At 36.1% G+C, this 14,340-nt stretch overlaps 2 protein-coding genes across 3 annotated transcripts; both read left to right on the top strand.

Moving 5' to 3' along the window:
* Positions 1–1,897: 1,897 nt before the first annotated feature.
* Positions 1,898–4,208, top strand: LOC103952243 (heat shock factor protein HSF30). 2 transcript variants are annotated; one of them, XM_009363803.3, is made up of 3 exons: positions 1,898–2,460; positions 2,780–3,554; positions 3,960–4,208. In XM_009363803.3, the coding sequence occupies exons 1-3, from the start codon at positions 2,161–2,163 to the stop codon at positions 3,986–3,988; spliced, it is 1,104 nt and encodes a 367-aa protein (XP_009362078.1). In that variant the 5' UTR covers positions 1,898–2,160; the 3' UTR covers positions 3,989–4,208. The 2 variants fall into 2 exon arrangements, 1 of the variants encoding a protein (XP_009362078.1); XR_667882.3 differs by having other exon boundaries at positions 1,899–2,460; positions 2,780–3,700; positions 3,801–4,208.
* Positions 4,209–5,979: 1,771 nt separating this feature from the next.
* LOC103952289 (cytochrome P450 711A1) lies at positions 5,980–9,339 on the top strand. Its single transcript, XM_009363863.3, is given in 6 exon segments — positions 5,980–6,024; positions 6,026–6,249; positions 6,872–7,024; positions 7,394–8,177; positions 8,349–8,444; positions 8,593–9,339. Coding segments are annotated over 6 exon segments (1,632 nt in total). The 3' UTR covers positions 8,923–9,339.
* Positions 9,340–14,340: the final 5,001 nt, after the last annotated feature.

The following is a 14,340-nucleotide window of genomic DNA, read 5'->3' as shown; positions in this document are numbered from 1 at the left end:
GTGAAATTCAACCGCTACACGTGCTTCACGTCACACAATTTGTGTTGTCCATGGTATGACTTGAAAATTCGCCACACGTGAGGGGCACGTGAGGATGTGAAAGTAACAAAGTCTCACATTGGTAAAAGAAAAAAACTTGCAAGGGCTTATAAAGCGTTGAATTACTCCTCATATTGCCCAGTGATTTTATGGTACAACCCTAAATTTCTTCAAGCACAATCATCACCTTATTCTTCATGTCGTCGACGCCGTATTTAAAAAAAATTATAGAGTCCAACGGTGCTACATAAATAACTTAGTCATCTAGATAGCTCCGTCCATGGGCCAAGGGGTCATCGGAGGCTTTCCCAAGCGTCATTTCCAGCTGCCTCGCCGTTGACCCATGGTGAATCTGCTGGTATTATACATATTGTTAATCACAGTTTGTCACATATACAAAAAGTCAATAAATCTATAGAAAAATAGTACCACAACATATGTTAAACTGCAATATATTTACCTCCTAAAACATTGTTACTGAATACAAAGAGCTAAGTATTTTTCTTGGCAATATTAACATATGGAGGTTTTTTTTTTAGCTCACGTGGATCATGCGCATGCATTGACGACGCATGACCCAAGCGAGCAATGTTGATGACATACACCACAATATAACAACAAAACATCAACACCTCTTTACAACGCTTTACTAAAGACCTGTGAATTCAGATACAGACCCAAAGCTCAAGACTGATAGAAGCCCAATTTTCAAGGGACATGGGACAAAGAATATGGTGATCCACTATCTATATGGTGGGCTAATCACATATGTTGCTATTTTGGGTGATACAGAACATATTCTAAAATCTCATCGAACTTTAGTGTTTTGGTCCATCCGGAGAACATGTGAAGTCTCCTCATTGTCCTCGCTCAGAGTTCTTAGTTGAAGTTTTCACATTAGATAATTAAGAAGTTGTATATAAGAAGTTGGACTACTTTCGTTTACTTTTGGGTTTTGATGTGTAACTTCACTTTTGTACTTGGTATCACATAAAATTTGCGCATGTGTCAAGTTCAATCACCACATATTCTCCACGTCAACCAATTAACACTATCTACATATTGGGCTTACATTTTTGCATACATGAGGAAGTTTAACATAAAAGAACTAAGAAATCTTGCCACGGCTTATTTGGAGATGGACAACTCTTATATTATCAATTAGTTTTAGGTAGGACTTTAACTTTATTTGTAACAAGATTTCTTAAATTTGGTTTAGGGGATGATGGTGTTGTGATTGTGTCCGAATGACAGTGTTTTGGTGTTTAAAAGTTATGCATGTTGAGTTTATAGTTATTGATTGATTAAGTTATAGGTTGAACACAAAAAACTACTTAATTTTATACACCAATCGTTGTATAAACAAGAAACATTGCCCTTGTCAATTAGCATAATCCAATAAGCTTTGAAATAGTTAGTTTGAGCACAAATGAACACATCAACATTATACAAGATAGGGATCCTCTCTAGATCCCTTCCATCTGGATTCTTTAATTTTGGACATGGAGAGAGATGAAGAAGAGAGAAGAAGATGAACATGAGAAGGTGAACATGAAAGAAGATGAACAAAAGAATGTTAACAGGAGAAGGTGAAAATGAAAGGTGAACACGAGAAGGTGAAGGTGAAAGTTAACATGGAATTAGTTCATGACTGTTCAAGTTTCGGTTAAACTGACAAAAATAAAAGATCCGAAAAATCTGGATGGAAGAAATCTGAAAAAAATCCTATTCCCATGATATACACCACAGCTATTGGGCCGTGTCCCTCAACACAACCCAAAACATAGAGAAGGTTCTAGAGCTTTGAGGTTTTGGGCATTTGTGAGAAACTTCTTACAAACTTGAGAGAAGATAACAAGCCCCACCTCTCTCTAGAACTTTCCTTTCCACCGCCTTAAAAGTAACATGTTCTCTCTCCTCCACATCGCAAAGAAGGAACACTCTCCAAAATATCCCGAAAAGCTCTCAAATTTCACTACAAAGCTCAAATTTAGCAACGCAAATTCCTGGAATCGCATCAAATCCAGAAATCCAATTCTCAAAATCCTCTTCCACATGTAAAAATCCAGTCTTTTGGTGCTGAGATTCCTGCTAATAGCTAATTTGGGGAAACCAATAACCATGGATGGAGTGTTGGTGAAAGAGGAGGAGGTTGTGACATGCACCGTCGGCTCATCGTCTTCGTCGTCCTCAAGCTTCTCGCCGCAGCCAATAGAGGGGCTGCACGAGGTGGGTCCGCCGCCGTTTCTCACGAAGACGTTTGAAATGGTGGAGGATCCTTCCACGGACGCCATTGTTTCCTGGAGCAAAGCTCGCAACAGCTTCGTTGTGTGGGACTATCACAAGTTCTCCGCCACTCTTCTTCCTCGATACTTCAAGCACAGTAACTTCTCCAGCTTCATTCGTCAGCTCAATACATATGTAAGTACTGAAAAAAAGCATGAGTTTTCTTGGATCGTTCTTCATGTTATGCTGAAATTGCAGACGGGTTCTTTGTGTTTTTGGAAAATTTTCTGTGTTTTTGCTTGCTTAGTACTGTAATTCTTTTGGGTTTAGTGTAGGAAATTAGGAATTAATCAGAATCGTATGTACGATTACTGTTTTTAACTTTGTTACGCAATTCCCTTTCTTCTGTTGGTCATGAATCATGGTTTCATTTTATTAAATCCTTAGTTGGGATTGCGGATTACATCCTTGTTCAGGAAATTTCAAGGCTTGCTCATCAACTGAATGCATGCAGGGTTTCAGAAAGGTTGATCCGGACCGATGGGAATTCGCAAACGAGGGTTTTCTAGGAGGGCAGAGGCATTTGCTGAAGACCATTAAGAGGAGGAGACATGTCTCGCAGAATATGCAACAAGAAGCCGGAGGAGGAGCTTGTGTTGAATTGGGGCAGTATGGAGTGGAAACCGAGCTTGAAAGACTGAAAAGAGACCGAAACATTTTGATGACGGAGATTGTGAAGTTGAGGCAGCAACAACAAATTTCAAGGGAGCAAGTCATGGCAATGGAGGGCCGGTTGCTGACCACGGAGAAAAAACAGCAGCAGATGATGACTTTCCTTGCTAAAGCACTCAATAATCCATCTTTTCTCCAAAACCTTGCTGAGAAGAATGCCAAGAATAGGGCACTGCACGGTATTGGTAGAAAGCGGAGACTGGCTGCTAGTCCCAGTCTGGAGAGTCTGCAAGAAGCGCCTAGAATCGACGTTGTGGACTACTCTGCAAGCCAGGATCAGGGAGAGTTGGCAACTATGGAACCAGATATTGAGAACTTTTTCTCAACTGCTGCATTGGACAATGAATCAAGCAGTGGTTTCAAAGACCCCAAACCGAGCTTAGTAACCACAAGTACTGGTGGAGGCAACTTGGATTCTGTTGATGAGACCATATGGGAGGAGCTGTGGAGTGATGACCTCATTGGTGGCAACCCGGAGGAGGAAGCTGCTGCGGTGGGCGAGGAATCAGAAGTCGACGTTGAGGTGGAGGATTTGGTTGCAGAGCCTGCAGATTGGGGTGAGGACTTGCAAGACCTTGTTGATCAAATGGGTTATCTAATCCGGCCCAAGCCGTGATGACGGTAACAAAAGTGTCTGATGATGATGAAGTGCAATGTGTGCTGAGTTGGTCCCCTGCAACTCCATTCCTATATCTATATATTGGTATATTGATTCAAGAACTCTGCTTTTCATTAGCTAATCGCTATGTATGTTTGTTAATTTGTTGCAAGTGATGAATAATGCAATGATTTGTGATTTGCAGAAGGGAGTGGTGAATGTTGCAAAGGGGCCAACTCAAATGCTGCTGTTTCTTTGTATCCTTTGATGATTGCGTTCAATGAATGCTACTTGTACTTTCTAAATGTGTGCGTCTTTGTATCCACTGGTCTTGATTTCCTGTTTCTTCTTTCGTGCATTGCAGGCGGAGGAGGAGCCGTCGGACACCTGTGAAGGGTTTCGGTACTTTTGATGTAGCTTCAGATCGACGTAGCCAGTGTAGATAGCAGTTAGCAGTTAAGTTAGTTAAGTCAGTTAGCTGTTGAGAGTGGCTGCTTGTGTATCTACTTATCACAAACACCAGTTATGCAGATGTAATAATAGTGTCTTGTTCTTGAAGCTCAATTTTGTAACTATAATTTTTATGAAATATAACTCCTTATTTATAAGTAAAGTTGATGACTTTATAGTCACAGATGTATTTGTTCAACCAAAGAGTTACAGAGAGGCTAAAACCCTGTGGTTTTGGCGAGTTCTCTCTTTATATTTTAGTTTTAAGAACACCATCCATAATGTGAAGGCTTTTATTGTCCGACACCAATTAAGAAATAGAATGTCAAACTGTGAATCTGGTTGCAAGGGGTTTATAGCTCATGTAGTTGCTAACGTTTATACCAGCATTTGAAGTTCTGTGTTTGAATTCTGCACCATTCGAAGTTCTTTGTTCTCAGTTTCAAACATGGTGCCAAGCTTAGAGTCGTTAAGCGGATATTATCATCCTTGCACTATAATTAGTCTTCCTAATCAAAATTTTTTCAGTCAATTTAGATTTTGGTAATGTAAAAATTTATGCTATATCTACTTTGGATGCTGAACTACATGCTGTTATTCATGCTGTATCTTTAGCTTGGGATAGGTTGGCCTTCCTTATGGATTGAATGTGACTTCTCACTGGTTATTCATCTTCTTTCTTCATCCTCACCTTCCTTGACATCTATTCCTTGGAGGTTTTTGGTCAATTGGCATAAGAGTTTTACTATCTTCCATGCATGTTCAGATTTCTCATATTTTTAGAGAGGGTAATCAAGTTGCTGATTGTTTGGCCAATTATGGTGTTCATCACCCTGGTGTCCATTGGTGGGATTCATGCTCTCCTTGTGCTGCAGCTGCTTATTCTCACAACCTTTCTAAGCTTCATTGTTATAGGTTTTGCTGAAAGAGATTTTGAATTGTTGTTATGAATTCTTTAATGGTCTGGATTTGGCCTCATGTCCCCCTTGACATATTGTATTTTTCTTGTTTATCAATAAATTCTCCTTAAAGTTGCTTCCCATGATAGCAATACTCGAACGGGACGGATTTTGTGGCCAAATTATATAAAAAAAAAATGTAAAAGTTTATGCAATGATTTTAAACTCAAATCATGAGTGCTTATTATGCAGAAAAGCTAATTAAGTATTAATCAATTCCATACTCTTTTGTTTTTACAAGTGAAGAGGATCAGATTCCTGGTTTACAATCACATGATCAAGCATACCTCCTCCTATATGCTTCAACTTACAATACAAATATACACGTAGAATTTTATATCTACTCATACTTGCTCAACAAAGACGTCTACTAGACAGCAAAAACAACAAACCCATACGCCAACCAAAACAACAGTACTCAGCAGAACAAAACTATAGTGAACAAAAACCACACAAACAGCTATTAGAACAAAAACCACACAAACAGCTTATATGTTTGGTTCCAAAATACAAGCCTTTAAAAACAGTGTTGGGGCCTTTGCCTTTTTGACCTAGAGACAGCATGATTGGAGATGTTACCATAAAAAAAAAAAAAAAAAAAAAAGAATGTTTATGCTTTTTGTCAACTTCAAAACAGTATAATTGCTATTTAGTACTATAGTTTAGTAGTATATATTTTTAGTTGTAAATGAGAGATCTTAGGTTCAATTCTCGTCAAAAGTTTATTTAAGCCACATTATTGTTAAGTTCACCCCTCCTCTTTAGTGTAGATAATATCGTTAGTTAAAAAAAAAGAAAAAACCATAATTTTTTTCGCCACCCTAAATACAAGAAATAAAAAGTACAAAAAGCATTGGCTGAGGATGATTGGCACCAACAATTCCACGATTGAAATCATTCATAGGAAGACCCCCCAACCCCCTCACTATTTTCCATCACCAATCTATTAAACCTAACCCAAAGCTCTGACATTTGATGATGAAGAGCTTGGAAGAAGAGGAGACCCTTCAGAAAATTGGCGGGGATGGAAGTGTTGTTTGCTACCAGTGTTTGGTTGATATCCACAATCTTCACAGGGTTGGCAATATTGGGAGGAATTTTGGGGTACTTGTATGGGCCCTACTGGGGGGTGAGAAGGGTACCTGGCCCACCAACTATCCCCTTGCTAGGACACCTTCCCTTGCTGGCAAAGTATGGTCCTGATGTATTCTCAGTTCTTGCCGAACAGTACGGCCCTATTTTCAGGTCAGTAGCATATTTGTGTGTACAAGTAACTCTCTTATCCGAGACCAAATGTTTAGGTTTTCTAGTTCTAGCTTTCTAGGGGACCGCCCGGGTGGGGCACTCAAACCTTGCATATATACATATATATATATGCCAAGCTGGTTCTTGGTTCGGTGTATATGGATTAGGACATATGGCTAGGGTAGCAAGCACGCCCCTTGAACACAAGTTCATTTATACCCTTGGTCCATTTTCGTAGATTAAAGTAGTTTAAAATATAGTTTTGTATACAAAAAAAAATGACAAATTGAGGCCATAGCTAGTTTAAGGGCTGATTTGGTATTGATGTGCTTTGAAAAAAAACTGCTTTCTGCTGTGCTGTGAAAATAAGCTCATTTTTAATGTTTCACGTTTTTAGTTTTTTTCCATCCAAAACTGTGAAAATAAGCTGTTTTTAAGTGTTTACTAAACATATTTTTGAGCTCAGCTTTTTTTTATATCCAATTTTTATAAAAGCACCTCAGTACCAAACCAGTACTAAGTCTCTTCTTGCATGGTTGAAGGGTGCTAAATAGAGTTTATTCTCATAACAAACTCTGCATTTCGGTAATGGCATTTGGTTTTTGGATTACAATTTGGACAGGTTTCATATGGGCAGGCAACCATTGATTATTGTAGCAGATGCTGAGCTTTGTAGAGAAGTTGGAATAAAGAAATTCAAAGACATTCCGAACAGAAGCATTCCAGCTCCCATCTCAGCCTCCCCTCTTCATCAAAAGGGTCTTTTTTTCACTAGGTATTATTGGAGAAAAACTTGCCTACATCCGTTTCACGAATCGGATCATGAATATAGCAAATTTGATACTCTTTAATGTAACGGTTGCATGAAAGTCTTTCCGGTTGTTAAGTGAAAGTCTAAGTGCACAATCTATCGGTTAAAAGTATTTTATAGCTCGTTTGATAACTATCTTGCTTTTAGTTTTTTTGTAAGGAATAGAGGAGAAATACAAGGAAGAAAAATGGGATGAGCAAATGTGGAGGAGGAGGCACCTAAATTTATTCAATTAATTATATCGAGTACATCAAATTGAACTTACCAAAAACAAAATACTCATCAAAGATGCCCAAAATTAATTGACTCTAATGGAATTTGAGCATCCTGCAGGGATGCAAGATGGTCGACAATGCGAAACACTATATTATCGGTGTATCAGCCATCACACCTCGCCAGCCTTGTGCCTACCATGCAGTCCTTCATTGAATCTGCAACTGAGAAACTGCACTCCTCCAAAGAAGAAGAGATTACGTTTTCTACCCTTTCCCTCGGATTAGCTACTGATGTACTAGGGCAAGCTGCATTTGGTGTCAACTTTGGCCTTTCTAATACACATTCGATCGGCAAATCAATCAAAAAGATTGACGGAGAAGACAACGACGATGAAGTCTCGGACTTTATCAACCAACATATTTATTCCACAACGCAGCTTAAGATGGACTTCTCAGGTTCCTTATCTATCATACTCGGTTTACTAGTCCCCATACTCCAGGAGCCATTTCGGCAGATTTTGAAGAGAATTCCGGGCACTATGGACTGGAAAGTTGAGCGTACTAACCGGAAGTTGAGTGGCCGGGTTGACGATATTGTGGCGAAGAGAATGAAAGACCGTGAGCGAGGCTCGAAGGACTTGTTGTCGGTAATTATGAATGCAATGGAATCAGAGGCGGTTTCGAAGAATTTCTTCACTCCTGACTACATTAGTGCAGTTACTTACGAGCATCTCCTTGCTGGATCAGCCACCACAGCATTCACATTGTCTTCAATTGTCTACTTGGTTGCTGGACATCCAGAAGTCGAAAAAAAGTTGCTGGCAGAGATTGATGGATTTGGACCGCCTGATCAGATGCCAACTGCTCATGATCTTCAACACAAGTTTCCTTACATTGATCAGGCAAGTCTTCTGAATTTTCAATGTTGACATGTGTAAAATCTTTGAAATTTCAAATGCCTAACCAAATGCTTCTATTTATCTGCTCTTGTTTACTTGTTAATCAATTATCCTCTTTTGGGAAGACCAATTTGCCAATGGATTTTGGTTTATCTGTCGGTTTTTCAAATGCAGGTGATTAAAGAGGCAATGAGGTTTTACATGGTTTCCCCATTAGTTGCGAGAGAAACATCTCGAGACGTCGAAATAGGCGGTTATCTTCTACCAAAGGTCATCTTCCCTTCTACTTCAACATACCTTAAATTTATAAGCTATCCAATCCAATACAATCTTAGGCTCCAAACGAGTCCTGACTTTTCGTGTGCAAACTCTAAATTTACGGTTTGTATACTTACGGGATTTATTTTTTGATTGGCAGGGGACTTGGGTGTGGTTAGCACTCGGGGTTTTAGCAAAAGATCCAAAGAACTTCTCGGAGCCAGACAAGTTCAGGCCAGAGAGGTTTGATCCAAATTGCCAAGAATTGAAACAAAGGCATCCTTACGCTTTTATACCATTTGGAATCGGACCTCGATCCTGCATTGGTCAGAAATTTGCCCTACAAGAACTAAAGCTCTCACTGATTCACTTATACCGGAAATATGTGTTCCGGCACTCTCCCGACATGGAGAAACCTCTTGAGCTTGAGTACGGCATTGTTCTCAACTTCAAGAATGGTGTCAAGCTTAGGGTCATAAGGAGGACATGATGATCATGCGCTGATTGAATCTACTGGAGATTGGTTGCATGAAAGGATTATGTGAAATCTTCAGTTCTGTAATGTTCTTGAAATCGATCATAAATTTCTGAGGCTGAATTTTTTTAGTTATGTTATGAAAATAATTAATGTGAACATCTCTACTGTAACGGAGTTTTTGAGAGCAGCTGATCCTCTCAAGACTAAATTTTAACTCGTAGTTAAAATATAAACAATAGCTTTGCAGCATGTTAACAACAAAGTTGGTAACATGTTAATTTATTAAGAAATATCATAGTAATATATTTTGTAATATATTTACTGAATATGGTTTAAGTCAAATCCTACTAAATGTGGGGTACTGTCTTCTAACCATTGTTGTAGGGTTAATTAGTTGACCTAGGCTTGTATGTATTGCACTGTATAGTTTGTCAATGGTAATAGACGAAAAGCATTCAATCTTATCACTTGTCATGGCCTTCCAATCTAGCCATTTGAATATTCAACTATTTTAACATGGTATCCAGAGCATGAACCAGGATCCTCGCCAGATCTGTTCCCTAGGATCACGCAATCGTGTCCGTTTATCGTATACCGTACGATCATAAATCATTTAAAATTTAAAATTTAAAATTCAAATATAAATAGTACTCAACGAAAACTGACCGTACGATATATGATAAACGGACAAGATTGCATGATCCCTAGGATCCCTAGAGAATCATAGGTCCTGGTGCCCGATAAATTTTTTTATTGTGATAGAAATACAGATGGTACATTACGTGTTTTTATGTAAGTGGTGAGATTTTTTTTTTAAGGTATTAATTTTTTAACACACATATTCTACTATTTGTGTAATGATACGTAGCGTACCACCTCATATGCTGATCACATTGAAAAAATCTCCCTTGATGCCCCACTGCCTACTTTTTCAACTTTGATTGTATTCTCAAACATCATGTCAGACACAGTACTTGAAACACCAACCATTTATCAAATCCAGAAGTCCATCGCATCTCACACAACAATAAATGTCATCGACGGAAAATTTTTCAATCGCTGCTGCTGTTCAAAGTCGACCAAACCATTCCTCCTACAATTCCAAGAATCTTCATTGTGAATTTTGTGATAACGACGGACATACAGTTGACAACTGTAGGACTCAAAAATATCACTACAAATTATGTGATAAAAGGGGCCACACTGAAGACAGATGCAAATTTAAAATGGAACAATGGTTCCTAATAATAGGGGAAAGCAAGGCAGCAACCATAGTAACAAATCACACCAGCACGGGTCCCAGCCTTCACCGAACCCATTGCACGGACTCTCAGCAGAGCAGCTTCAACGATTGACCCACTTTGTGTCCATAATGAATTTAAATCATACCTCTGGTAATAGGAGTAGGATTATCTTTCCTCCTAGCTATATCTTTTTTCTCTTTTCTCTCACACATTGTTTTTTATCTTATTATCTCTATAAAAAAAATCAATATAAAATGTTAATGTAGCTTAACCGTGATCGTTTAAATAGAAGGGAATGAAATGAGAGAGAGATCAGGAGAGAATCCTCCTCTTGGTAATAACAATATTTATGCAAATGCAGCAGGTTTGTCTTCATTTACTGTTGCCTCCGTTAAATCTGTATTTACTCAACCTTGGATTTTGGACAGTGGGGCTACCAATCACATCACTTTAGATTCTTCACTTTTCACCGAAACCAAATCTTAACAAATTTCCACCGTTAAATTACCCACCTCTTTGGCTACAATTACTTCCACTAACATCATACCATTCAATTCAGATATTACATTAGACAACGTTCTATGAGTTCCCTCTTTTCACTTAAATCTCATGTATGCTAGCCAAGTCACTGACTCTCTAAATTGTTGTGCCATTTTTTTTCCACTTTCTGTGTCTTGTAGGACTTGGCTACAGGGAAAATAATTGGATCAGGTAAACAACGTGGTGGTCTTTATTACATGTCGCCGTTGCAACGAACACATCTCTTCTGTCAAGTTTCCCATCCCTCAAATTTATGGCATATGCGACTTGGACATCCTTTATCAACTCGTCTCAAATTAGTACTTCCCTCGTTGTCTCAAATAATGTTTCTTTTGATAATAATTGTACTATTTGTCCCATAGCCAAACAAACCAAACTTCCATTTCCTTTAAGTTCTATATCAACTCATGCACCATTTGATTTGTTATACTGTGATATTTGGGATCCTCATAAAGTTCCTACACATTCAGTGTCTCGTTTTTTTCTCACCATTGTCTATGATTTTACTAGGTGCACAAGGGTTTTTTTGATGCAACATAAATTCGAAACTCAATACCTTTTAAAATCGTTTGTTACTTTTGTTGATAACTCAATTTCATGCGAAAATCAAAACAATAAGGGTTGATAATGGGTCTAAATTTTTATCCATGAAAGATTTTTTCCAAAGCAAAGGCATTGAATATCAACACACAAGTGTCTACACTCCACAACAAAATGGAGTTGTCGAACGTAAGCATTGTCGCATTCTCACTGTTGCATGTAGCATACATTTCCAATCTCAGGTACCCCTTTCATTATGTGGCGATTGTGTCTTCATTGTTGTCTATCTCATTAACCGATTACCATCTCCTTTGTTATCCAACAAATCCCCTTTTGAGTTGTTATATAACTGTCCGTCCTCTTTTTATTTTTGTAGGAAATTGTCCCAAGGTTTAGTTGACAGTGACCGTTAGATCGATATTTCTTTTGTATGAAGGCAGAGTCTAGAACAAAGAATAATTAACAAATTGTAGTTGGTTTCGGTTTTAGAGGGATTAGGTTTTCATGTCCCCCTTTTTTTTCACACATATATATATATTATCATTTTTCTTGTATTTTTTATCTTTTTATCTTTTATTTTTTCACACATATATATATATATTATCATTTTTCTTGTATTTTTTATCTTTTTTTCTTGTATTATGAGAGGTTAGGTTTATGTTCTGACTAAGAGTACCATTTTTTCGATATCAATAAAATTTCTCTCGTACCGTCGAAATTTTCTAAAACATAAAAATAAAAAAATAACAAAAGACATAACAAATAATAGCAATTCCAAATCTCACACGTGTCCCCCTGCGGCAAGAAAACCAGCAGCATGATTTGCCTTCCTGAAGATAACTTGGAATGTATATAAAAATTTCTGAAAATATAACTTTAGCCCCTGAAACTCAAGTTTCTTTACAAAAAACCCGGCATAGTCTTTTTACCTGAATAAAACCCAATGACTAGGCTCCACATAAGCAAATTCATTAATTATGTTTGCCTTTACACATTTTTCATTTTTAGATGCCTAAAATACCCCTAATTACGGTTTTAATGTATACATTTAATTCTATGCAAATTTGAAGGAAGGGATTAATGAAAAAAAATGCATTAATGTTTAAAATCATTGCATATTAATATATCATAACAAATTGTATATTATTCCTTCTGGCAAAAAAAAAAAAAAAAAAAAAAAACACCACTAATGTTATACTTTCCTTAAGATTTCGTAATTGTTTTTCAAATTTGCTTAAAATTAGACAATTTTAATTTAATCTTGTTATTTTCTTACCAAATGAAAATATGAAAGGGCACTATAAAATCTGCCCAGTAATAATACATGCAAAATAATTTACTTATAAAATAAAAGAAATGTTATTTGATTCAAAATAATTTTATCTATATTTTATATAATAATATAGGTGAATCATTGCACACATATATTAGTAGTAAAATGTGCCCAATATATATGTAATAATGCATGCAAATAATTCACCTACAAATAAAGGAAATTTGGTTAAAAATAATATATCTACTACCTTCAATTTTCCCTTTTTTTTTTTTTTTTTTTTTTTTTTTTGAATTTTTACAAACATAATGTACCTACAACATAATTTACCTATTGTTTATTCTTATAAAAAAAAATTAATGTATCTACTGTTTTATTTTAATGGTGATAATTTGTCTTGGTTTGGTTTTTACGAAATAATTTAGGCACTGTTAACTTGACCAAAACAATCTAACTACTATTTTAATTTACCTACAAAATAAATTCTATTTGATTCAAAATTAATTTACTTATATTTTACATATAAATATAGATGAATTATTTTTAACACACATATATAATAACAAATAAAAAATGTCTAATGTATGTAATAATCTATGTAAAATAATTTACCTACAACATAAAATATTAATTGGTTTGTTATTTTATCAAACAATTTATTTGATGCAAAATAACTAATTGTACAAAGGATTTTCTTTTTTCATACGAAAAAATGTGCCATAATTGTTTATGAATATGGATAAATTAATATTATATATATATATATGTTTCTAATATTTATGATACAAGAAAGGTAAAATTTCCATATGGGGTTAATTGCTAATCATAATTAGGGTGAGTAATAATATTTATTGACATAATTAGGGTTTTGTGGCATAAGTTGTAAATATGTTGTAATAATTGGTTATATATTTGTCTACATGGTATTCTATTTGAATTTCGGGTTTTATTTAAATGTTTAATATTATGTGGGTTTTTGTTTGGAAAATAGAAGTTTCAAGGGTCTTTCTCTAAAGAACCCTATAAATTTTGAGGGATGTATTTGGTTGCATTGAAAATAATTTTAAGTATCAAATATCTTAATGGATAAAGTGTTGAATTTTATTAATGCCGGATTTGAAATTTTCATTCTCCTAAATTATACATAGTTTCAAATCATTTCCCTTCTTCTTAAATTAAAAAATAAAAAATAAATAAATTGAAGACAATATTAAGAGAGAAGAATCTCATCACTGCTGGTATAAGGATTTCAAGACAAATGAGTTATGGACAATAATTTCTGCACTCATAAATTTTTGAATTTTTAATATATGTGAAACAGTAATGTGATATTACTATTTCACTTAAATTATATCACGTAAAACAAGAGTTTTGTACCATATTTTATGGCGGATCTTTTAAAAAAAATTAAGACATCAACTTTGTCGTCTGCCAAACATCCATACACCGAACCAGATGACCAACTTACTCTAATACCAAGAAAAAAAATTAAGTGCTTTTATATTGTTTGGACTTGGGGCCATGGATGCATTAATTGGTGGAAATAATATTCTTTACAAGTAAGAAAACTCATACTAATTAACATGGAGAACCTCTATTTCTTGATTATGGCATTGTTCTTAAATTACAAAAAATGGTGTCAAGCTTAGATCGTAGAGCAGGCTTTCACTCAATTAAAAAAAAAAATAGTAATAATAATCTGAAAATTGTGTTCGGCAGCTCACCGCTGTCATCCTTCGCAATATACCGATGGACAGCCACCGAAAACTCTCAATTTGTTCAGCCACCCAATACCGAATGGCTCGCAAACGGACTTCTTTCCTTCCAAATTTT

The sequence above is a fragment of a genome, unplaced genomic scaffold, assembly GCF_019419815.1.
Source record: "Pyrus x bretschneideri cultivar Hongxiangsu unplaced genomic scaffold, Pyrus_bretschneideri_v1 Contig1, whole genome shotgun sequence".
Lineage (NCBI taxonomy): Eukaryota > Viridiplantae > Streptophyta > Magnoliopsida > Rosales > Rosaceae > Pyrus > Pyrus x bretschneideri.
Note: the sequence above shows the minus strand (reverse complement) of the source record. Positions and strands in the feature narration are given on the sequence as shown.